The following is a 23,898-nucleotide window of genomic DNA, read 5'->3' as shown; positions in this document are numbered from 1 at the left end:
ACAAATTTGGCTTTGAACCACCAATTGGTTAGGACTGGCCCTGCCTATATGATCCTACACCACTGAATCAGTAGTAACTTGGCCACTGACTTCAATGGGCATGGGAGAGAAGTCCATCGAAACTTTGTACTGTAAAATGCTGGTCAGTTTCAGCAGCAGCTGATTTGGGGATTCCTGGGGCAGAGCAGTTGGGGTGCTGCTGGGTTGGTCCTGCAGAGCTGCCCCCCCCATCTCCCCCCCTCCAGACCCCTCATAGCCCCCGCTTCTGATAGTCTGGCATATCTGATAATCCGGCACCCCCTGGGTCCTAAAGGTGCCAGATTATCGGAAGTTTATTGTATTTGGATGTCCTAAATAGTGGGAAGTTCAGATCTCTTTCTAAACGTCTGAGCTTGGCTAAGCCAAATCCAGTGCAAAGTTTGGTGAAATGCTGGACTACTGGCTTTCAGTAAAGAATTCAGTCACTGGTCAGTGATGCAAAAGATGCAAGTCAGACAAAACAACACAAAGCAATGATCAAGTATTTTTTATTCATACACACTTGCTTTCAAACTACAATTAATATTTAACAAAAAGCATGTCATGCAAAGACTGAAGATTAAAGAATTAATAAAAAAACAATGCAGTAATTTATACATCAATCTTGCCAGCTATTCTTCCAATACATTTTTGAGAAAAGAATCACTTCTCCACATTTTCCTATAGTCGCTTGTAATTAAATAATAAGAAAATAATGTTCTCCTCGTTAGAAAAAGAAAGTTTGGGTCTTAAAATGTTAATAAATTCAAGGTGGTAACATTCCTTGTTAAAAAAAATAAAAAGGAAGTAAACACAACAAATGCAATGATTCCAATTTTTTCTGGTGTATGCTAGAAAAGACATTCTCTTGTTAAAAGTACAAGTATTGTGAGCTGCATTTTTAAGCTTTCAAAAGAATCAACAAAGCATTTCATTTTGTTGGAATTATTGTTCTTACATTCATTCTAGTAAACTCAAGGAACTGAACAAACTTGACACTCATTCTGGGGACATAAATCTACAGTGTTAAATCTTTGCTTCACTACAGCAGCAGTGGTCAGTAAGGTCTCAGTTCAGTAAAACACACAAGCATGTGTTTAAGTCCCACCAACTTCAATGGGACTTGAAGATGAGCATGGATGGACCTAAGCATATACTTATGTGGTTTACTGAAACAGGGCCTAAGGTCTTGCTTCTGGCAAGGTGTGAAGCACTATGACCCAGTACAATACTAAAGCACATTCTGAGCTATAAGCCTGAGCATAGTTCTACTCACTTCTGTGGGATTGTTGAGATGCACTAAGTAAAGTACATGCTGAAGTGCTTGGCTGGATCAGAGCCAGATTGGTCAGCACCTTGCAGGCCGGAGCCCTACACGAAAGGGATGCAAATAACACTGATTCTGCACAATTGTTGAATCGGGTTGGGACGGGGGGAATCCAAGTTTGTTACTTTATCAATTCAAATTATTCTTTAAAAAAATCCGTAATGGTCATTTATAAAGATTAAAAAACAAAGCTTATTGTTCTTAAAATCTATTTCTTTCACCTATTTATAAATGATAAAAAATAGTAGCTGAACATTTTACAATAGGTCCTTCTAATCGGAAATTTACACAGCACTCAGTCTGCTTCCATTGACATAAAAAGACACCAGATCTGAATCTCACCGATTGTAACTCCCACAGTAAAAACCTCCTGAGTTCAGTAGTAGCAGGACTGTGCCCTTGCAACACTGGTCTGCAAGGGATATTAAAAATCAGTGAAAGAACTTGCACTAGTAATAAACCAGAGTGAGTCCCAGCTCTATGGTTTCAATGGAAACAGGCAAAGGCCTGGAAAATCATCAGTGTTGTACCTATTGCTTTGGCATTTCTATTTTTAAACATTACTGAACTTTTAGCCAGTTGTCACAATCAGAAGAAAAACACAGTTCCTGGGGCTGTTTTTCTGGTCATATGAGCTATTGATGATGCTGTAGCTAAGTATGGAGCTAAATGAAGCAGGAGACCAGCATCTCACAGATGCCAGTTAAATTACCAGCTGAATAAAACTCTCACCAGTTGGACAATTGCAAACAAAAGATCAATTGTTAGGAGACATAACTAAGCATCCCTAAAAAATAGTTAGAACATAAGAACAGCCGTATTGGGTCAGACCAAGTGTCCATCCAGCCAGTATCCTGTCTGCCAACAGTGGCCACCGCCAGAAGCCCCAGAGGGAGTGAACAGAGCAGGTAATCATCACGTTCCCTCTCCTGTCAGGAGGATTTGTCCTCCAGGGTAGATTGGCAGAGACCCTGGAGGTTTTTCGCCTTCCTCTGTAGCATGGGGCACAGATCACAGCTGGAGGATTCTCTGCATCTTGGGGCCTTCTAAGTATTTGAAGGATACAATATCTGAGACATAGGTGAGAGGATTATTCTAAGAGGGGTGGGTGAGATTCTGTGGCCTGCACTGTGCAGGGGGTCAGACTAGATGATCATAATGGTCCCTTCTGACCTTAAAGTTTATGAGTCTATGAGCCAGGTGATTAGGTTGTCAGTTTTGTTTAGACAGATGGAATTTTACTCTACAATAATCAATTCTTCTCAGACTTCCATTTACAAGGAATTTTTAAATGGCACAAAAAAATTTCAGTAGTTGGAAAAAGGGCAGTGCAACTGACTTCAACATGACTGGCAAGAACACTTCACATTATGATGTGAGTTCAGTTAACAAGAGCTAAGCTGTACTCCAAATCCTATAAGGAACATATCAGATATGTTTTTTTCCTTTTAAATGGTTTCAGTAGAATTACTAAAGTTATATAAAAGTATAAACAGCATGGCATATCCAGCAACACCATGTGAATTGAATATACCGATTTATTTAATATTAAAAAATTATAATAATACTTACAATTACATAACACTTTTCATGTTAAAAGTGCATTAGAAACATTAACAAAATAGTCCTCACAATACGAAGTGCAGGACGTAAGTATTATTACCCCCATTTTACAGATGAGGAAACTGAGGCAGAGAGGTTAAGTAACTTGCTCCAGGCCACCGAGAGAGTCAGTGATAGACCTGGGATTAGAACACAGGTTGTTGATCCCAGACCTGTGTTCAGAACACAAGTGCACCCTCCTCTCTCTCAAGATTTTCTTATGAACAGGAGAGCTTTAGTGCATGATTACCCTTCATTATAAGGCTATTTAATTACCAATCATTACTGGCACTGCTATTAGTTGATATGAAATCATATATGGTTACTATGTCAATTTGTATACAACATTTCATCATTTATACATCATTTAAACATTTCAAATATTTTCTAAGGTTATGGAATTGAAGGAAAGAATAGTTTGGCTTTTATATACTGCCTTTTGCTTTTTAATGTAGCAAAATGTCTCCCAAACTAACAGCACAGAGATAGCTGAGTTCCTGTATTCATCATGAAAATTTGTAAAGACACACAAACCATATACAACAATTTATGCCAATGACTAAACCAAACAAAATTACATTACATTTCTAGAAATTCCTTGGCAAGTTAGCACAGCTATTGCAAAGCAAATACTACAAATTCTCTTTCTAGTGATATTGAAGATTTATCATTGGTGTATCCAATGTTGTGCTTTGTTTTGTAAGAGGTATCGTCTCCCTTTGATGACTGCATGCAACTCCTGCTCAGTTTAACTGGAATCAAGGAGGACCGACAGATTTGCCAGCCACTTGGGCAAGGTGGGCAAGGTGGGGGGTGTTGGCGTCACAGTCCTGGAAGGGGCGGGGACAGATGGAAGGGGCAGGGTTAGAGCAGTCAGCCCTCAGCATCATCCAGGGTGCACGGCACCACGGCCCTGCCACCCACGAGCCCTCACTGAGTGAGGTGCTCCAGCAGAGATTTAAAGGGCTCGGGGTGCTGGCGGTGGTCGGTGGGCATCTCTCTGATGGTGAACCTGACTGGAGTCATGTGCATGCACCGAAGGGAAACATGCGCATAAAGCGGTATCAGTAATTGAAATACTCTGGACCTTTAACATTCCACCTTTCCTGCAGGGAGGACAGGCTTTCCCTCTGGTTTGTTTTCCAGGAGCCTAGTTGTTTTCGAATGGAACTAACCTGCAGGACAGGAAGGATTTTAAAGGATCAGAGTGTACGCCTGCTACATAGATGACTTTATTCACGAATGAATGATTTTGACAGTGGAATTGTCTTTTGGGTAAACAGATTTTATTTCTGCAGACTATGAAACATTTGAAAACTAAATGTCCCTCCCCCCGGCCTCCAAATTTCTAATCTGGATTATATTGGAATTTGCAGTGTTAGGAGTGTGAACTCTGCATGTGCAATTCTAGTGGTTAGCAATAGCAGTGGAGTGCAAATAACTGGCTCTGTCTTGCAAACCCATACTCATGTGAGCAGCCTTTACCTCACTCAAGTCATCACTCTGAAGTCAACAGGACATGCATAAGGACTTGAAGGATTTTGCCCACAGAGTGAAATCCACCCCAGCACGAAGCCAAAGAACTGACTCATTCCTTGAGTGTAAGTGTGACTTAAGTGGGTCCAAAGCTTCATGCTAGCTCTCTACATAGGGCTGGTTTTCATCTACAGACAAGAACACATAGACTCCATTTATTTCACTGCTTAATTAGTAACGCAGCGCTGTCTTTTTGCCTCAGCCTGGGATACAGACAGAGTTTTGCATCTACAGAGAGCGTTTCTAACAAATTAGGTTAAAATATGTCACTTGTAATTTTTGTTCCAACAACTAGTTTAAAAAATAGGCAGTTGATTAGGGTTTTATTTGGGGGGAGGGGAGAAATGGAAGCTGGTCAATCACAAGTTTTAGATAAGATGCCTGAAGCCAAAACTCTCTCTCAATAGCTACAATTCCCCGTGAATGGAGGTTTTAACAACCTCTCAGCCGTCAGCTCAATTCATGTTAAACCCCAACTGGCATCTAGTAAGTGCTGCAGCATAGTGCCAGCATCACCTAACTGTGGAGTTCCTGGGAGCTCTCGGGTCCTGCAGAAATCAATGGGAGCAGAGTCTATTCAGGATCTTGTAACACCCTTAATTCGAAATAACAAGCAGAATGTCCCCACTACCAAGCCCATAATTTCAAAATAATAATGCCTGCTTTTCACAAGGAATAACTCTTACTTCAAAATAGTTATTTCAAAATAGCAGTAGTGTGGACACTCAGCTGTGCTATTTCAAAATAACTTCTCCCCAGATTCACTAACTCCCCAGTGTTTCCTAGGGCTCTAAGTTGAGGTAGCACGTCCACATTAAAGGAGCATGCCTCGGACTAATTTCAAAGCTTCCCTGTAGTGTGAACGCACTATTTTGAAATAGTTACTTCGGGAGTTATTTTAAAATAATTTCCTACTGTAGACATGCCCTCAGGTTCTTAAAACTTTCACCTAAATTTTAATGCAACAAAATGTCAAATTCTAGTTTCAGGCTTTTTCTGTTGTCTCAAAGGGAACTAAAACGGGGTCACTTTAATGTGAACGACTACTGTTTTAAAATGGCATTAGGAGCACTCTTGCTGTATATTTAGTGTTTTACTTTCTATCGTACATTTCCAAATCATGAAGAAATCATTGGATGGGGTTTTTAAATTATGTGTAAAGGGCTTGTCCCAACACCAGAGCTCATGTGAAACCTCAAGGGTAAGACAGAATAGTTAATTAACAATAACTTGTCCAGTCAGTCACTTTTGGACAGTCCTGCTCCTTATTCTTGCAGGATGGGTGAGTTCACATGACCTTTTTGTCAGCATTACAAAACCTACACAAGAAGCCAGGAGAGCTCACAAATATAGGAACTGGGAGGTATCATCATCAGAGATGACTTCTGCTATTATCCTTACCAATTGCAGAGTATGTGCAAATGGGTAAGAAAATAAAATGAAAACCCTTGAGGAAATGAAAGCAAAATATTTTGCAGTTTGGATGTTGGACCAGCCTGAGTAGACATTGTTCTGTTTGACAATTAAGATATGGATCCACAACTGATCAATTCCATAGCTCTGCTTCACAACTGTTACCTTCTAAGGAAAACACAAGTGCTCTATCTTGCCCACGAACCTCCTGTCTTGTGCCCAGCTTGGCTCTGTTCCACTTGGTCTCTCCTGCAGCTTCTCTCATCTGTACTGTGCTATTCTTTTCTACTTTTTCCTTTGCCAAGTCTCTCCATTATACCCAACATCATACCCCAAGGGAACATTTACATAGCAATACATTACTAGTCTCAGCTAAGGCTGGCCAGGGTCAGCTGATTTAGGCTCATAGGGCTTGGATTGTGAGACTAATTGCAGTATTATCTTTGGACTTCGGCTATGAAGCCTTGCAGAGATCGAGGGTATCCAAGACCAGGCACAAGCCCAACCCTGAACATCTGCACTGCAATTGTAGCCCTACATTTCCTGAGCCCAATTCAGTTGAGCCAGATACTGAGACTGGGTGCCAGAGGTTTTTTATTGCAGGAAAGAATCATAGACTACTAGAATGGAAGGGACTGAGAGACATCATCAAGTCCAGGCCTCTGCACTCATGGCAGGACCAAGTGCCAATTGGATCATCCCATACAGACACACCCCTAATGACAGCTCCCATCAATATCGGCAGGGATGACGTTAAGAGCCCTTCTTGTAAATCTGAGCCTCTGAAGTAATCTACGGAACCTTGCATCAAATATGAAATGATGCCTTGCTGTGTCACCCTGTGTCAGGTGTTTAATGTTAGTAGATTAGAATAATATAGAAGGTCATGAAATACTAAAAGACGGGCAAGATTTTGCGCAAAACTGGCCGCTTTTGCGCAAAAACTTGCCAGGTGTCTACACTGGCCGCTTGAATTTGTGCAAGAGCACTGACTTTGTAATGTACAAAATCAGTGCTTCTTGCACAAATACTTTCCCGCTCCGGCTCAGGGATAAGCCCTCTTGCGCAAGAATACTCGCGCAAGCGGGCCAGTGTAGACAGGCACCTTAATTTTTTGCGCAAGAAAGCCTGATGGCTAAAATGGCCATTGGAACTTTCTTGCGCAAAATCACTTTTTGCGCAAAAGCATCCGTGCCAATCTAGACGCTCTTTTGTGGAAATACTTTTAATGGAAAAACTTTTCCGTTAGTATTTCCAGAAAATCATGTCAGTCTAGACGTAGCCCAAGTGTCTACATAGTTTATGATGAATACCTATTTAAAATATATATATATACACGATACGCAAACAAGACAATTCTCTCTGAGGTTTGGCAGATAACTTAATATTTTGACACATTTAAAAAAAATTATTATTCCTAAAACAATTTAAAATTTTGTTTTAAAGTTTCTGTAATTAGGCAACAGTTGAGCTCTGGTTTGTGTATCATGCACCTCCTATGCAGCGTGCTTCTCTAAGCTCTTAGGATATTCCATTTTACCGGAAGCCCAGGAGTGCTCATTCACTTAGCTGTCACATGAGTAAACCCTTCCTTAGGAGAGTGACTGCAGTGACTGCAATGGGACTATCTGTGGATGAAGTCATAGAACTGGAAGGAACCTTGGTAGGCCATCAAGTCCTGCCCCCTGCACTCATCACAGGATCAAGCACCATCTAGTCCATCCACTCCTGTGCTGATCATCAGTGCAAGTCACGACGGCTATGCATCGGTGACATCGTCATCAGCTTTTGAGAGTAGAAGAGACACATAAGCTTAATACTGACGCCCTGCACATGGCTGAATTTCATCCAGACATAATTCCACTGCAATCTGTGAGAATGCTCAAGGAATTCACGAACAGACATAGGAGTACTAGTTTACAAGATTGGACCCTTCTGCAGTATTTTGGCACAGTTTAGAAGATCTAATGTAATACAAAACTGATAGGTAAATTTGCTATAGATTCTGATACATGTATAAGTCTTCTGGGAAATATTTTTATGTTGCATGAGAGTAAGTTTACATGCTGGAAAAAACCCGGTAGATCACTCTGCATGCAGCAACAGAGACAACATGCTTCTGGTATTGACATGCACATTCGGAAGGCAAAAAATATCTAAGATTGCTACCAATAACAAGGCGAAAGGAAAAGAGAAAGGAAAAGGTAATGGTTATACCAACTTACATGCTGTAATGGAACCAAAATATGCACAAAAATATTTACTGATCTTTGAATCAATATTCTAGTAAGTTCTAAGAGGCAATATCAATCATTTTGACCATGTGATTGCTACAAGAGAAGAACGTATTAATTACAGTGTTCATCACTGAAAATACAGAAAATCTATTCTCTTTTTTTCCCCAAGTCAGAGATGTGAAATAAAAGCCTCATTGAATCTTGTATAAAACCGGCAGGTAGCCATTATTGTTTAAAAATAGATCTACATTTAAAAAAAAACATAGTATATCCTACCCCATTGACCATATCCATAAACTAAAATAAAAAACAAAGCCAAACAAAAAATTAACAATAAAACATTAAGCTAAATCTAAATTATAATGCTCATTCAGAACAAGAACCTTCACAAACATAGCACAATTTTGTCTTAATTTTTTAATAATACTCTCTTTATACTTGATACGATTATGTCAATAATAGATTTGCTTATTATTAAAGGTTATTATTAAACATGCAAAATTCATTGCATGAAGCAGATGCAAAATGTATTAAATTCCCTTCTTCCAATCAATATTTAACTGCTTTTTCTTGAGGCTCCAATATTCCACTTCTCCATGAGTTTTAAAACAATATTTAAAGTGGAAATTTGACAAAAAAATCCCCCTAAAATTTTCCTGTGTTACCTGGGGGAAAGCAGGCAGTGACTCAGAACTCTACACTATCTTTAAATTACTGTACACAGTGTTCTCCTCTACTACCCTATTCTGCAGCCTACTAAATCAGTAAGTGTGGGTGAGTTGTAAGGAGCTACAGTTCTGTTTCACACACTGGTTAACAAAAATTTTATAGCAAAATATTGTTATTAGAAGAACTGGCTAACAATGAACTTGAGTAGTCGTGTAACTTAAATTAATATAACTAACAATGGCACCCCGGATCACAGAATAATCTCATAGAGATTATAGTTAACACAAGCATTATTTTTATATTATTATTATTATTATTATTATTATTAAATACGTAATTTTATCCTTGAGCTAAAATTTTCATGAGTGCTAGTTACCGTCATTCCTAAATATCTGGCTGCTACTGAAAATGTTTAAATTTGTCTCTGTTTTGTGCTATTAAGTCTCAAAGCCCAGAAGTCTGACTTTATTTCATTAAAAAAAAAACCCAAACCCAGTACCTCTCCATCATTTACTAAAATTAATTATTCTGAAACATCTCGTTTTGAACAATCTTATACAGTGCCCTCCCCCCAATGATCCTGCCATTCAGTTACTTGTGCTTTCCTTCCATCAGAAGTCCTCAGAAAGACCAAAAGGGCCTACTGCCCACATTTCATGCTATCCACATTTAAAGGCTGAAGACTTCCATTTTAAGGTGTTTTTTTTTTTCAGTCTATGGATGCTGTTACATTCTTTCTAATATGCTTTTTCCAGTGCTGAAGGTGAGGGGGGAAAAGGACAATAGAAATTATGCAAATATATTAAAATGTACCAAAACGGCTAACTTTATAAGAGTACTCTACAGCCAGTAGTGACTTCTAGGTCAATAAATGGGCACTGTATATTACATAAGATCCTACTAAGATGACTTCTCTTTGTTGCAAAGCCAAATCCTCAACAAATGTCCTTTTTTCCACCCCTCCTCCTATATTTTTAACCCTACAATTTTCAGGCCAAACTGGAACCAACAAGGCAAAGGCCTAAAAATTCTAGGGAAAGGAGGACCAGTTCCCACTGTGTGGTTTGTTCATATTTATCAGTTTCATAGTACAGTTTGTAAGTCAGGGTGTACAAACTGTGGGTTGACATAGGAGAACCCTTCAAAATCTGTTTGGTCTATATTAGAAATGACCAGTTGATCAGGTGGTGTTAACACTGGCTGTCCTCGAGTAAAGAATTTGTCGAAGTTTTCACCACCTTTGCCACACTGAAAGAGAAAAAGGGAAAAAAAAACTACAATTAGATGAAGAACAACCAATGACACCTACTAGTAACACTGTCTCTTGGCAAATCATTCAGGATAGAAGTTGTGGGGTTCTCATGTTTTACTTACAGGTAGTTAGAACACAATTTTCTTCTCTGGAATTAAAACAGATGGCAAAGATGCAAAGTGAAGAGAAAATGAAAAGTTTGTAACACGTGGAGTAGCTGGATTGTAATGTAAAGTTCTTTCCAGAAGTACTTTGTGGCTCAGGGACATAGCACAATTATGCATGGAACGGGAGAGGGGAGGAACCTCCCCAGTACCTACTCAGGTAGATTGGCAATGGCTTTGTTCAATGGAGCAATCATGTGTGTAAAATTACTCATATGTATAAAGCTGAAAAAATGAATCTGTCAACTGCTGGCAGTATTACACATAGAGTTTGGAAGAATGAGACTTTTTAATCAGTAAATGTTGACTTCGCCACACACACACTGATGAAAAAAATACTTCCATCAATTCTGATGTGTACAAATAGGCGAAGAGAGAAAAACACAGCTTGCCAATTCATCTGAGTTTAATTTAAGGATATTTACTTAGTATATTTTGACATGGGATATTGACAATTTGAGTTCCAACCATTACAAAGCTTTTTGCTTTTTATTTCTCAATGTCTGCTGTCACTAAATAATTATTGTCTGAACCCCTGATGATGATCATTTCCCACAATTGTGAAAACGTAAATGTACGAAAACAGAAAAAGTACTATAAAATAAACATTGTTATCTGTCAAAATTGAAAAAAAAATATGGAATTCTATCAAGCCTATTACACAGCATGGCTCTGACTATGAATTTTGACTAGATGGATCTTGTGTGAGTGTCATTACTTTCAACTATGTACCTTGTTAATCTTTGGTCTTGCTTCCAAGAAAAACTAACTCAAATTTACCATTAATCCCCATTGTGATTCTTGCGGTGAACAGGGCAAGCTCCTTTGTAAATTAACCCCTGTGGAATTCTATTCTGTTTGTTTAGTAAGTACACTTTTAGCATGCACTTTAATGCGTCTAAGAGCATGTCCACACTGCAATTAAAAACTCATGTTGATCTGTGCCAGCTGACTCAGATTCATGGGGCTGAGGCCAAGGTGTTGCTTAACTTCAATGTAGCCATTTGGGTAGGGGCAGGATCCTGGAATCTGCAAGCCTGAAAGGTTATTGACTTTATGCTGAATTCTAAGGCAGCTGCCTATCCTGAAATGGGCTCTGCAAGATATTTATTCCAACTCAAACTGCAAGGCTATGGGAGATTTCTTAGACAACTAAAAGATGGAGAGGCCAAGTAGGCAAATTGTATCTGCAAAAGGGTGGAGTTATAAAGGTCTGGAGAGAAGCTGGCTGGACAAAGCTGGTTCTATTTCACAGATAGGGCGACATCTCTTCTCACAAAGGCCAACTAAGAGGTATGGTTGTGTAAGCCAACTCCATGCAGAAAGCGGTTCAGTTCAAAATGAACACGAGGAGCTCAGTTTTCATGAAAAGTCCAAGGCAACATTGAGGAGGGCAGAAAACAGTGCAAAGCAGCATTATTAGCAAGTAAAAAGGGACGGAGGAAAGGAAGGAGCACAACAAAACAGCTTGGGAGAAAATGAGTGCACACTTGGCTAATACTGGACTTTGTATGTTCTGGAGAAACCTAAAGGAACATAAGGGCAAATCGGGTTCTCTCAAAGATGTTCGTGGTATAGCACTATACTGGGTGGCGTGTGCCAATAGTACAAGTCTTCACATTATATCTGCCTTGTAAAGCACTTCACATAAATAATAATAGTAACAAAGTGTAAGTAAAGCTGCAAATAATTTTTGCTCTCTTGGGCACAAGATCTCTTATGATTTAAAAATGGCATGCTCTGGAAATTGACTATGGCATTCACAAGGCTACTTGTTCAGTTTATTACTAACACAAGCAGAAAACCACTCCAGCTGGTTAAAGAGTTAGGTTACGTTTGCTTATCATTTCACCCAGCGTTCTGAACATGTGCTCACCGAGGACCTTGATACCCACTGAAGCCAGTGCATTTTGGTACAGAAGTTCTGAAGAACAAGAATGGACAGAATTGAATTTTAGCAAAGTGTAAAATTCTCCATCTTCAGAGTTGTGAGAAATCAGACATGTTCCACAGGCATGTTCCAACGATCACATAGATCTATAGCCCTGGCAATCAATTCAAAGCAGCAGGAAAGATCTTTGACAAATGCATCACATGCCTCCAAAAGAAAAATGATGCCCAGTAAGTTCTTTCAAGTCAGTGGAAGCTTATCAGATAATGCAAAGATGAACCGTTTAAACAATTCAATTATGGATAGTCTAACCACCTGCTTTATAAAACTTAGCACAAAACTGCTGTAATTGGCATAATTCTGAGGAGTAAGATTGTTGTTCTATGTCAGGGTGAGGAACCTTTTTTGGGTCGGGGCCACACACAAGTGAGAAGCAAAAAAAACCTACCCCCCCCCCCAAACCCACAAAAAACAAAACACCAACCAAACAATCCAAACCCTCACCCACCTCGCACACCAGAGCCTAGGGGGGCCAAGGCTAGTTGATTTTGTGCACTCTGGTCCTGCAATAGAGCGGCGGTGTGGGGGCACAGGAGCTGGGGGTGATCCCTAGGCCTTGGGGCCAGATCCAGGCAAGCCAGGGACCACATCCGGCCCCCAGGCCTGAAAGTCCCCAGCTGTTCTATGTCTCGACAAAAAGTTCTTGGGTTAGTCTCAGTTCCCTGTTGCATAGATTAGAATTAGGATATTCTAAAAATATATCGGAAGATGATGTCTTCCTCAAGCTGCTATCAGAGCCTGTAGGTCAAATACCTGTAAAATTGCAGAAGAATTTAATCTAGAACCTGCAAATATTTTCTTACTGGGTTGCGCTGGTACATAACCTTCCTAAGATGTACACTGTGATAAGAGATAGTTTAAGGAAGCTCATGCTACTATAGGTTGAACCTCCCTAGTCCAGCACTCTCTGGCAACATCCATGGTCTGGCATGATTTGAGTTAGCCAGGTGTCCATTTATCATGGGTGTGGCCAAGTTTCCCGTATCCCAGAAATTTTGTTTACAGCCAGCAGTCCTGGCGCTCAGTGTTCTGTGCTGTTATTTAGCTCTAACTTTACCCCAAATGTCTTCGAAGAGCCCAGTAAACAGTGAAAGTGCTGGTAGTGCTGCTAGAAAATATTAATCTCTCATGGTTCGGCAAATTCTCGGGTTCAACACCAGTCAGAGTGCTGAACTAACTAGAGAGATTCAACTTGTAATTGTATTCCATGTGTGTTCCTAAACAAACAGCCACTAACTGATCTGAAGTTAAGTTTGTATCTAATCTAGTATTTACCAAAATGAAAAGTATCCTACCCTCGATCATGAACAGCAACTACAGCAGATCATCACTTGAGTCAGATTTCTTAAGCTCTGTCTGTTGCAGTTGCTTATGTTGGTTCACGCACATTGGTTGTAGTAACACTGGAAGTATTTGGTTAGATAAGCCACAGATATTTTTAATGTTGCTAAAAGTGAATCTAATTAACAGGTTGTTAAAAATCCTATGGCAACCAGTTGCCTACACTAGGGCTCCCACTATTGATAGTGTTATTGGAGTTGAAACAGGATTAGAAACAATGGGAAATGTTGGCTATGTTGGAAGATAGATGAACCTTTGGTCCCTCTTACATTTTCTTGCTTTCTTTTAATTTCTTATCTGACTCTTGTTATATATTGTTTAAAACATGCCAAGAGACTACTCTAATTTTTGAAAATTTAGTTTCTGCAGCAGGGTACTCTGTGTTTAGATGGATGGCCATTTGTGAATAGCTTTCAAAACAAGTCTGGTGAATTAGTAACCGGATAAAAGACTTTTTCATAGGTAGGGCTCAACATTCATATCCTGCCTACGTCCAGGTCATCCAAAAATAATTTTATGATAGTTTGGTGGATTATGGATTCAGTGGGTCTGGTGACGTCTCAAAGTTGATGGGAGAACACTCTCCCACAGACTTCAGAAGTTAATTTGGTGGGAGAGCATACTCCCAGTACACAGTGTCTACATCACACTAAGTCAATGAAAGGTATGTCACTCAAGGGGGGAGGGAAATGAGTTTTGATGTAAGGGGCAGTGTAAACTAGACCCAAGAGTAAAAAAAATGTAATTGATTAAGAAATTGCTCTGCAGCATGTGTGTGTTACTTGTTTTATCTGCTCCAGAGTAGCCAAAGGGTGAAACAGTAATCTAGAGTGTCCAAGTTTTAGTGGAACTCTGGGAAGTGTGCAGTCATTACTGGGGAGAATTTGGCAGAGCTACCGTTAGTTTCAGCCAGCTGGGCTGCAGAATCCCTTATCTCAAAAAGGGGTGCTAGATAGAAGATCTGCACCACAAGATGGTTCCTAGAAACCATGCTTAGACTTTGCCTAGACTCAATAAGACAAAAAGCACAGGGGAATCCAATGACTGGGTACAAGTACACTAGTCCAGACTGCATCCACTGGGGGAGATTGTTCAGTGTTCTAACACAGGTCTTTATAATGTGGTATCCGGAAAGTTATTTACTGGAATGCTCACAAATTTTCTTGAGTTGAACCATCTGAAACTGGTTAACCAATTAAAGGGGGCGTGGGAGGGGGAGCTACTCCAGCTGGAGTGGCCCCCAGGAACAGAGTGCCCCCCCCCCCCCAGACACCGGAGCAGCCCCTGCCTGCAGGACACCTGGACCTGCAGTGGACAGAGGCTGCTCTGGTCATCTGGAAGTTGTCAGAAAAACATCCCCTTTATCAAGATATCAATCAGCATCAGTAGCCTGAGAAATCCCGATCTGTAATTAAGGGATTATTTAACAATTTAGTCTACACTTTATTCATAATCAGTAGCATGTCTAACACTGTGATATTTCAAATTGCAAGGATAAGCAAAATGGATGCAGTTTTTAGTTTTTTCTGCTTAATTGTGTGAGGTGTTCATTAACAGATTGATATTTGACTGGTATAACTTTCATACAGATGATGTAGTTTGTGTGTCAGGACTTACGCAATTATACTATCAAAGGCCAAATATCACTTTTAACCAAAGAATCTGTTTCGCCTCTTGAAGAATATGTGAAACCCTCATGGACATGTAATTAAGATAAGGATATTGCCCGAGTAACATATGCATTAAATATGATGCTATTCCCTGAGCAAAACCAGCATAACAGATTTCTTGGTATATTATTTTCAGTGCAAGCATTGTTCAGGTATTTCCACACTGAAAATCTAACATTAATTATTTTATTACAATTCAGAGCACATAAAATATGAGTGACATTCAGTAGTAGGAGAGACTGAATGAAATTTTCAAAAGTGACTCAGGTACTCATTGGCTAAGTCGAATTGAAATTCAATGATACATAGACTCCTAAGTGCATATATCAATTTGAAAAATGGGACTTAGATGCCTTTGAAAATATTACCCATTGTCTGATGACTTTCCTTGATAAATGAAGAGACACAAGTAATATTTAGTATCTTATTAATTAAAAATATACTTCCAAGAGCTGCAAAAAGGCACAATTACATCTAAATCTCAGAAGCGGCGAGGAGTCCTGTGGCACCTTATAGACTAACCGAAGTGTTGGAGAATAAGCCCACGAAAGCTTATAGACTAACTTCGGTTAGTCTATAAGGTGCCACAGGATTCCTCACTGCTTTTGCAGATTCAGACTAACATGGCTACCCCTCTGATATCTAAATCTCAGGTAGCCAGGGAACAGTAGCTAGTTTATTCTATAGCCATTTCAGATTTATTATACTTCTCTAATAAATCACATGTGTGTCAAAACAAAAAGTTTTAGGGAATTTAAAAAAAATCCATGTAATATTGCAGTACAACTATATAAAAGCAGGAACAATTTTTTCTGAGAGTTACACCATGTGTAAAATTACAACATGATAGGAAAGTACAACAAGAATCTGTATGATCAGCAACAAATATCCTATCCTGCAAATCCATTTTCTCCTGGTTAGTCCCTTATAGGGCTACTGATATGAGAAAGAACTACTTCAACATGTAAAAGTTGCAGGACTGGGCCTCAGGGAACAGAATCCCTATTTCAGTTACATGAGCCACTTACACCCAGTAAGATTTTCTGCAAAATTATTTAATTAAATCCAACTGTAAAAATACCAATGGGCTCTTCTGAAGATATTTTTACCTTAAAATCAATATAAATAGAATTAATTACTAGGATATGTTGTAAACCAATCACAAGAGACACAAGACTTGCATTTAAAATGATTGTGTGAGAAAGTAAAGCAACCAAAGTAATACTAGATTTGGCTTGGTATGCTTTAACAGAAACCTGTATAAATAAAATAAGCCAAGTAACACCATAGCTGGTGATTAATCCCCCATTATAATATAAATAGGTGCTGTGACATAGTCTGAAATACAATGTAATTCCAGTGTGTCACATTTAATTTCAGAAAACTATTAGTACTTTACACCCTTTAATAAGTTTTCATATGGTAAAACTTGGGTTTAGATCGTGTAAAGTGCTGAGATTATTTTCCTTAACATCAGTGGGAGTTCAACACATTCAGCTCCTTGGAGGATCAGACATACAGATACTAATGGAGATATGGTTTATTATTAGCTTTAATTTTGATGCAAACATTATGTGAAGAAAAATGTGCATAATTTGTTTCTGGAAAAGAGCAATTACTTGGCTGTCTGTCAGGCTAGACAACTACCAATGGGCATTAATAGAACCACATGCATTTTCCTACTTACTTACAAAATTCATTGCGTGTCTGACATTCACTTTTTATGATAAATCTGACTTTCACTAATTCACTATATGTAGTTCTCTTGACATGCAAGCACGCCTCCTGTTGAAGTTAAAGCATGCTTATGACTCTCAACGATAGTACGTGCCCTCTCTGTTCACTAGCTCTCCTTTAATGATATTTACTATCACAGTCCAAACCTCTGAAAGGCTTCAAACAGCTGCCATCAACCCGCTAGAGAAATCACAGAACTGGTAGAATAGTGATAGAAATGTAGCCGTGTTAGTCTGGGGTAGTTGAAGCAAAATGCAGAACTGGTAGGGACTTCTAGCGATCAAGTCCAGTACCCTGAACGTATGGCAAATTTACCCTTCTTTTTCATAAAAGAAGAGTCTATACCATCCTCCATCCAACCTCCTGGACACCTAACTATAGAACACTGCTCCATGAGCAACAATATTCAGTTCCACATAATGCCCTAGCAGAGCAAGAACTGATGATTTTTGTATTATTAGAAATGGTTCATTCAAATGAAACACATAGCATTTATCTCCAGAGATGAAATCAGTCCATATATGAGATCTCACAGTATAGGCAAGCTATTCAATCACTTAGGCTACTGTCTAGACTGGCATGATTTTCCAGAAATGCTTTTAATGGAGAAGTTTTCCATTAAAAGCATTTTCAGAACAGAGCGTCTAGATTGGCACGGACGCTTTTCCACAAAGCACTTTTTGCGGAAAAGCATCTGTGCCAATCTAGACGCGCTTTTGCGCAAAAAAGCCCCGATCGCCATTTTCGCAATTGGGGCTTTTTTTCCCAAAACAAATCACAGCTGCCTACACTGGCCCTTTTGCACAAAAGTTTTGCGCAAAAGGGACTTTTGCCCGAACGGGAGCAGCATAGTTTTTCCGCAAAAAGCACTGATTTCCTACAGTAGGAAGTCAGTGCTTTTGCGGAAATTCAAGCGGCCAGTGTAGACAGCAGGCAAGTTTTTCCGGAAAAGCGGCTGATTTTCCGGAAAAACTGGCCAGTCTAGACACAGCCTTATAGAAAAGTTTTAACCTTAACTAATTTATTAGGATTGTTCTACTCCTCTGAGCCCTCTACAGTTATTAGAACATTAAAAAGAAAAAACTTTTCCAAAACAGTTTTCAACAGTCCTGAGTAATGAGTAGCAGACTCACGCTGATAAAACAATTATACCACACTTCATGTGCGTCGCATTCATTTGCATGGAGGATGATTACGTAGATTGCTTTAATCTTGTTATACTACTAAACAGAAACAAAGTGCCATAAAGGAGAGCTACTGGGGGTAAGATATTTTCCAGTGGTCTCTGGCAGTTGTGGCCTTTTTCTCTCTCAGATTTAACTTATCTTCTCCTTTGTATTAGGTGCTCTTTGTGAGATATCCCATGAGAAGTAGGCAGGACACTAAATGGTGTGGTAGATGAGGTTTTTGAGTGGTGCTGAGATATAACTAACATTATAGTAATGTTCTAAGCTGCAAACACCTGGATAATGGTGTCAAGACCTGCATCTAAAAGAATAGGTCACAACACTCCAGCCAAGCATAGAAAGCTTTAAGGATACTGGGATTTTATTATACAAAAATATATGCAAATTTACTGCCATTTAGTCAACTGTGTTTTCACATAGCACAGCTGTATCAGAGACTTCCTACAGGTTGAACCTCTCTAGCCTGGCAACATCTATGGTCCGGCATGATTTTAGTCAGATGTCCATTTATCCTAAGGATGGCCAAGTTTCCTGTGGTCCCATAAAGTTTGTTTACAGCCACCAGTCCTGGCTCTCAGTGTTCTGTGCTAATGAGAAGTCCCATCAGATTTATTGGAGCATAAGCTTCAATGGGCAAAGACCCACTTTGTTAGATGCATGTGACGAAGTGGGTCTTTGCCCACGAAAGCTTATGCTCCAATAAATCTGTTAGTCTATAAGGTGCCATAGGACTTCTTGTTGTTTATGCAGATTCAGACTTACATGGCTACCCCTCTGATTAAGTGTTCTGTGCTGTTATTTAGCTCTAATTTACCCCTAAATGTCTTCTAAGAGCCCAATAAGGAGTGGAAGTGTTGGTAATGCCTCTGGACAATACTGACATCCTGTGGTTCAGCAAATTCTCTGGTTCAGTACTTGTCAGGTCCCAAGAGCGCTGGACTAGAGAGGTTCAACTTGAATTAGGAATTTAGCAATAATTTTCTGGCATTTTTGATGACAGGTTCCCTATGGTGGTTTATTGAGAGCATGGAGTAATATTAGTAGCATTGCATGGAAGTCAGTCATAATCAAAGTGCTTGATTTAAGAAATGAGATTTATTGGTCCATATACCTCTTTTATTGGGAGACAGCTATCTTGCAATAACATCCAGTTAGCAGTAGCCTCAAACCACAGAAAGGCTTGACTGCAAACAGTGCATTTTAATAGGGAGACCTTCTGCATTTCACTCACCACTTTAGGCTTGAATGGTGGTTGAATCTCCCTGTTCTCCAGTTTTTCCCAGTCGATTCTTCTGAAGAATGCATGCTCCCTGACATCTCGCTCCCCCTCCGTGCCGCAGCCAAGCCTTTTTGCTGGGTGCTTTGTCATTAACTATAAATCAATAAAGCACCAAATGATTAAATGACTGTTGGCATGAAAAAGCAACAGATTGTCCACAGGTGCAATTGTTATAGTGTGTCTCCTGTCGGGATGCAGCTCAGAAATAAAATCCTTGCGAAAAGCTAAACTTTATTTTTAAAGTGTTCATTTCTTTATTTCAAAGCTAGAGCTTGCCTCTAGGCACTAAAATTAAAGGTCATACTCTAAACCTTAATTTCCTCTTTTGTTACACAAAGGTTATCAATACAGGAATAAATTCAGGCATTCTACAGGAGGGCACAATGAAATTACAGCTGTATTCTTATGTCTGAATCCAGCCCTTATTACAATCTAGTCTTGCACATATCCAGAAGAGGCTGTACTTGGCTTAAGCAATCAGTTAAACCTGATGAATTCCATTACACTGAAACAGTCAAAGTACAAGTTTCCTATAATTTGTCTTGGTGTGCTCTGGATATGTCATTAGCACCTGTCATCTTTTGGCAGCCTCCTGACCATAACTAATGTGTGCTTCTTCTCTTTCTTCCTTAATGCCAACTTTATCAATATTAATTCCAACTGCACAAAGAAACCACACTCACAAAAAGGAGCAATAATGCACACCTCGGAACAGTAATGTGTACCCCAATTAGCAAGGTCCTCAACGGAAATGGGCTGTCAACGAGTCTCAGCACTGGTAACAAAGGAATGTAGCCCTCAATGAAGGGTTCCAAAATTATGAGGAGTTCTGAAATCTCTCTTTATTCTTGTACAGTGGGTGCCATTAATAAATGAACATTATTTAATAGTACTGTAATATTTGCTATATTTCTCATCTCTAGAATGGAAAATATAATGAAAGAGACAACTGTGATCATTACTGCAATAAAACACCTTTTAATTATTTAACTGTATACATTAATATAATTAATAGCAACATATGCATAACCAGCATTTTAAAAAATAGAGCCTAAATTCAGGCTCCTAAGTTTGTATAGTAGGCAGCTAAACAAGTAGCTTGATTTTAAAATATCTTGTGCATCCAGAAGCCCCTTATACATCAATAAACACTAATTTAAGTGAGTAAATTTTGGGTGCTAAAATTAGTCTTCTTTTTGGGAAAATGCTGATGGTAAATAGAAATTTAGGATTCCATTTCTTGGCACCCATTGTTGAAAAAGATGTTCAGACATCTTTGTTCACCTAGTTAAACAAGTCCATGTGCTTAGATGATCATTGTATCATACTTTTTGTTAATGAGATAATTCAAAACTGGAAACGAAAGGGATTGAAGAAAAGAGAATGCACATCAAGTTTGAAACACCTTGTTCTTCAAGCTTAAAACAACAGCTGTTTGCCATTTCTGTTAACTTTCCTAAAATGGACAATTTGACAGCTGGTGACATCAGAAAGTGTTGCTTATGATTGTATCATTTTAGCATGGAATGTACTACTAATAAACCTCGCCAAAAACAAAGACTTGTGTATAACCGGAATTCTTGCCAACCAGATTTGAGTGCAAGAGCAAGCAGGATTCTTTGGTTTTGGTCAGTTGAGGCTAAATAATATTCTCTGTCACAAAACTAAGTACTCTAGCAGCACTATCTGCACCTGAAGGTAGTATTTGGAATTCTACTCTCTGGTTGGCATGTACGAAACGGCTGCTGGCTTGTTGTAGACCACATGTGTGTGAGAAAGGGATTTTAGAAGGGCATGGAAGGACAGATCATGTCTCTTTGGGTCATTTCAATCATAGAAATGTTCCAGAGGGACAGCAAAAAAATGTTCACCTTCAATGATGCTCTATTCAATAAACGTATATGGATTTGAGAGATGTTAGTAGGAAATTAAATCCAACTCCTCAAAGTCATTTCTGTTCTTGACACCCTTCCCACAATGCTCTGTACTCGCTGTTCTTCAGAGTACCAGATGCACAGAAAGTATCTTTTGCAATAAAAATATCTGTCCATTATGGACAGAAGAAGTTCCAAACTGTTGAGATTTAGGAAAACTGTTTCTGTCTCTTAGGGTATGTCTACACTACCCTGCTAGTTCGAACTAGGAGGATAATGTAGGCATACCGCACTTGCAAATGAAGCCCGGGATTTGAATTTCCCGCACTTCATTTGCATAAGCGGGGAGCCGCCATTTTTAAAACCCCGCTGGTTCGAACCCCGTGTAGCACGGCTACATGGGGCTCGAACCAGGTAATTCGGACTAGGCTTCCTATTCCGAACTACCGGTACACCTCGTTCCTCGTTCCACGGTGTACCGGTAGTTCGGAATAGGAAGCCTAGTCCCAACTACCTAGTTCGAGCCCCGTGTAGCCGCGCTGCACGGGGTTCGAACCAGTGGGGTTTTAAAAATGGCGGCTACCCGCTTATGCAAATGAAGCCCGGGAAATTCAAATCCCGGGCTTCATTTGCAAGTGCGGTATGCCTACATTACCGCGCTAGTTCGAACTAGCGGGGTAGTGTAGACATACCCTTCTAAACTGATAGGACCCTTTAATTAAATACATTATGAGGTAAGTACCTGTACTTAGTTGGATGCAAATTCTACTTTTACATATGTCAGCGGTATTAAGATTGTCTTGGTGGGAGAGGTCTACTCAATCTGCTAATAATGAAAAATCTAGATAGCTAAGTGAGCATAAGTGCAGCTATGTATGACTGTTGAGGAACATTCGTGATAATATCTTCGCATTCTTGAGACTAAAACACACTTCAGTGTTAGCAAACAATGGGCACTGAGAGATGCAAAATCCAGGTTGTACAGTGATCTTGTGGTCTAGATTAATCATTTTAGTAAAAGGTTTAAGGCTCTCAGAGAACTAAGGGTTTTGGTTGTATAGCTTCACATCACAGCTGAGTAATCTTCAATCTCAATTGAGATGAAACTCAAAAAAAATCAATGCTGCATTTTATTTATTATTTAAACAGGATGGCTGGAAAAAGGATATCCAGCCAGGTCAAGAACTAAATTCTTAGTTCTTAGCTAAACCTTCAACACATACATATTTAAAAAATTATAATGTAAACACAAACACAAATTTTCCTTGGTGGTTGCAACCCAAACATTGTGTCACTTTTGCTAATACAGGAGAACAGGAAAATCGATGTAAGAAACAGAGAAGCTTTCTAATCCATTTCCATTGGCGAGAAATACCAAATGTAAACAAGAAGATTAAACAGTGAAAAGAAAAAGCAGCTTTTAAAAATATTTTAACAACGTGAAGTGTTCTCTGTAATGTAAAAAAGAAGATTAGACTTTTGGCTACATGGATAATTATCTGAACAGTTTCCCTACAAACATGATTAGCTTTGTGACACTTATGTAGCATTCTAGCTAGATAAATTCAGAAGAGGACATGTCCATTAATGGCTATTAGCCAGGATGGATAGGAGCGGTGTCCCTAGCCTCTGTTTGTCAGAAGCTGGGAATGGGTAACAAGGGATGGACCACTTGATGATTCCCTGGTTCTGTTCATTCCTTCTGGGGGTACCTGACCTTGGCCACTGTTGGAAGACAGGACACTGGGCTAGATGGACCTTTGGTCTGACCCAGTCTGGCTGTTCTTACCTTCTTATCCTTTATCCTGAGAATTGCAAAATACTTTAGAAAAGATATTCTGAAATGCAGCCACTTCTAGGACTCGGAGTGTCAATAATTCACATAAAGGGCAATGCGAAGCACATGGGAGAAAAAGCAAAGTTTGGCTAAGGACACTATGACAAACTTTTCCTTTTAGGAAGAATAGGATTTTTCTTATCTCCACACAGGATGCAGGACCTCAGTCAAAATACTCCATCAATCCTGTAGTTGTACACATTTTTTTCTGCATACAGCACATGTTCCTTCATGTACAGGAACAAGAGAATTCCACAGTAATGAATGGCAAACACTGCATCTTGAGAAAACAGTCTGGGTGATTCCCATAGAATAATGTAGTATTTTTTAATGAGGAAGATCTGACTTGACCCCAATAGGACTTGAACCTGTGGCACAAGGAGGGTTATTAATTTCAATACTGAGATACAGACATTTATGTCAAGTCTCCGCTTATGTTGCAATGGTTTTGGATTCATTGTGATAAACGAAATATCTTTTCATGTTCTCAATCACTGCATCTTTTAAGAAAAAAACTGAGTCATCTATAATTCTACATATGCAGTTACAAAGGACACTCTGCACGGGGGAAGTGGTTGCCAAATTCATTGTCTGTTCAAATGCACCACATTTTCATCCAGGTGAAGTGATAGACATTTAAAATTCTCATTCCAGAAGAGCTTCAGAAATGAGGTGCTTCAGGGTATGAGTCAGGAAAAAGTAAACACAAACTTTTTCCTAGCTCACGCTCTGCAGTCACATCAACGCTCTCCCAAAAAGAATATTAAAATCAGAGATAGACTTAAGCCGCAAATTTTGGACCTC

General features: G+C 39.3%; 1 protein-coding gene across 2 annotated transcripts in view; it reads right to left on the bottom strand.

The window, feature by feature from the left end:
- Positions 1–511: 511 nt before the first annotated feature.
- PRKCA (protein kinase C alpha) overlaps positions 512–23,898 on the bottom strand; it is a 347,315-nt gene continuing 323,928 nt past the window's right edge. Inside the window, exons 16-18 of one of the 2 annotated variants that reach the window (XM_075903949.2) lie at positions 19,336–19,476; positions 12,095–12,142; positions 512–10,050 (exon numbers count right to left, since the gene is read on the bottom strand). In XM_075903949.2, coding sequence (XP_075760064.1) covers positions 9,886–10,050; positions 12,095–12,142; positions 19,336–19,476 — 354 coding nt within the window. In that variant the 3' untranslated portion in view covers positions 512–9,885. The remainder of the gene's footprint in view (positions 10,051–12,094; positions 12,143–19,335; positions 19,477–23,898) is intronic. The other variant, XM_075903950.2, reaches the window with a different exon arrangement.

Source organism: Pelodiscus sinensis, chromosome 20 (assembly GCF_052426305.1).
Source record: "Pelodiscus sinensis isolate ZL-2025 chromosome 20, ASM5242630v1, whole genome shotgun sequence".
NCBI lineage: Eukaryota > Metazoa > Chordata > Testudines > Trionychidae > Pelodiscus > Pelodiscus sinensis.
This window is presented reverse-complemented; position numbering and strand designations above follow the sequence as displayed.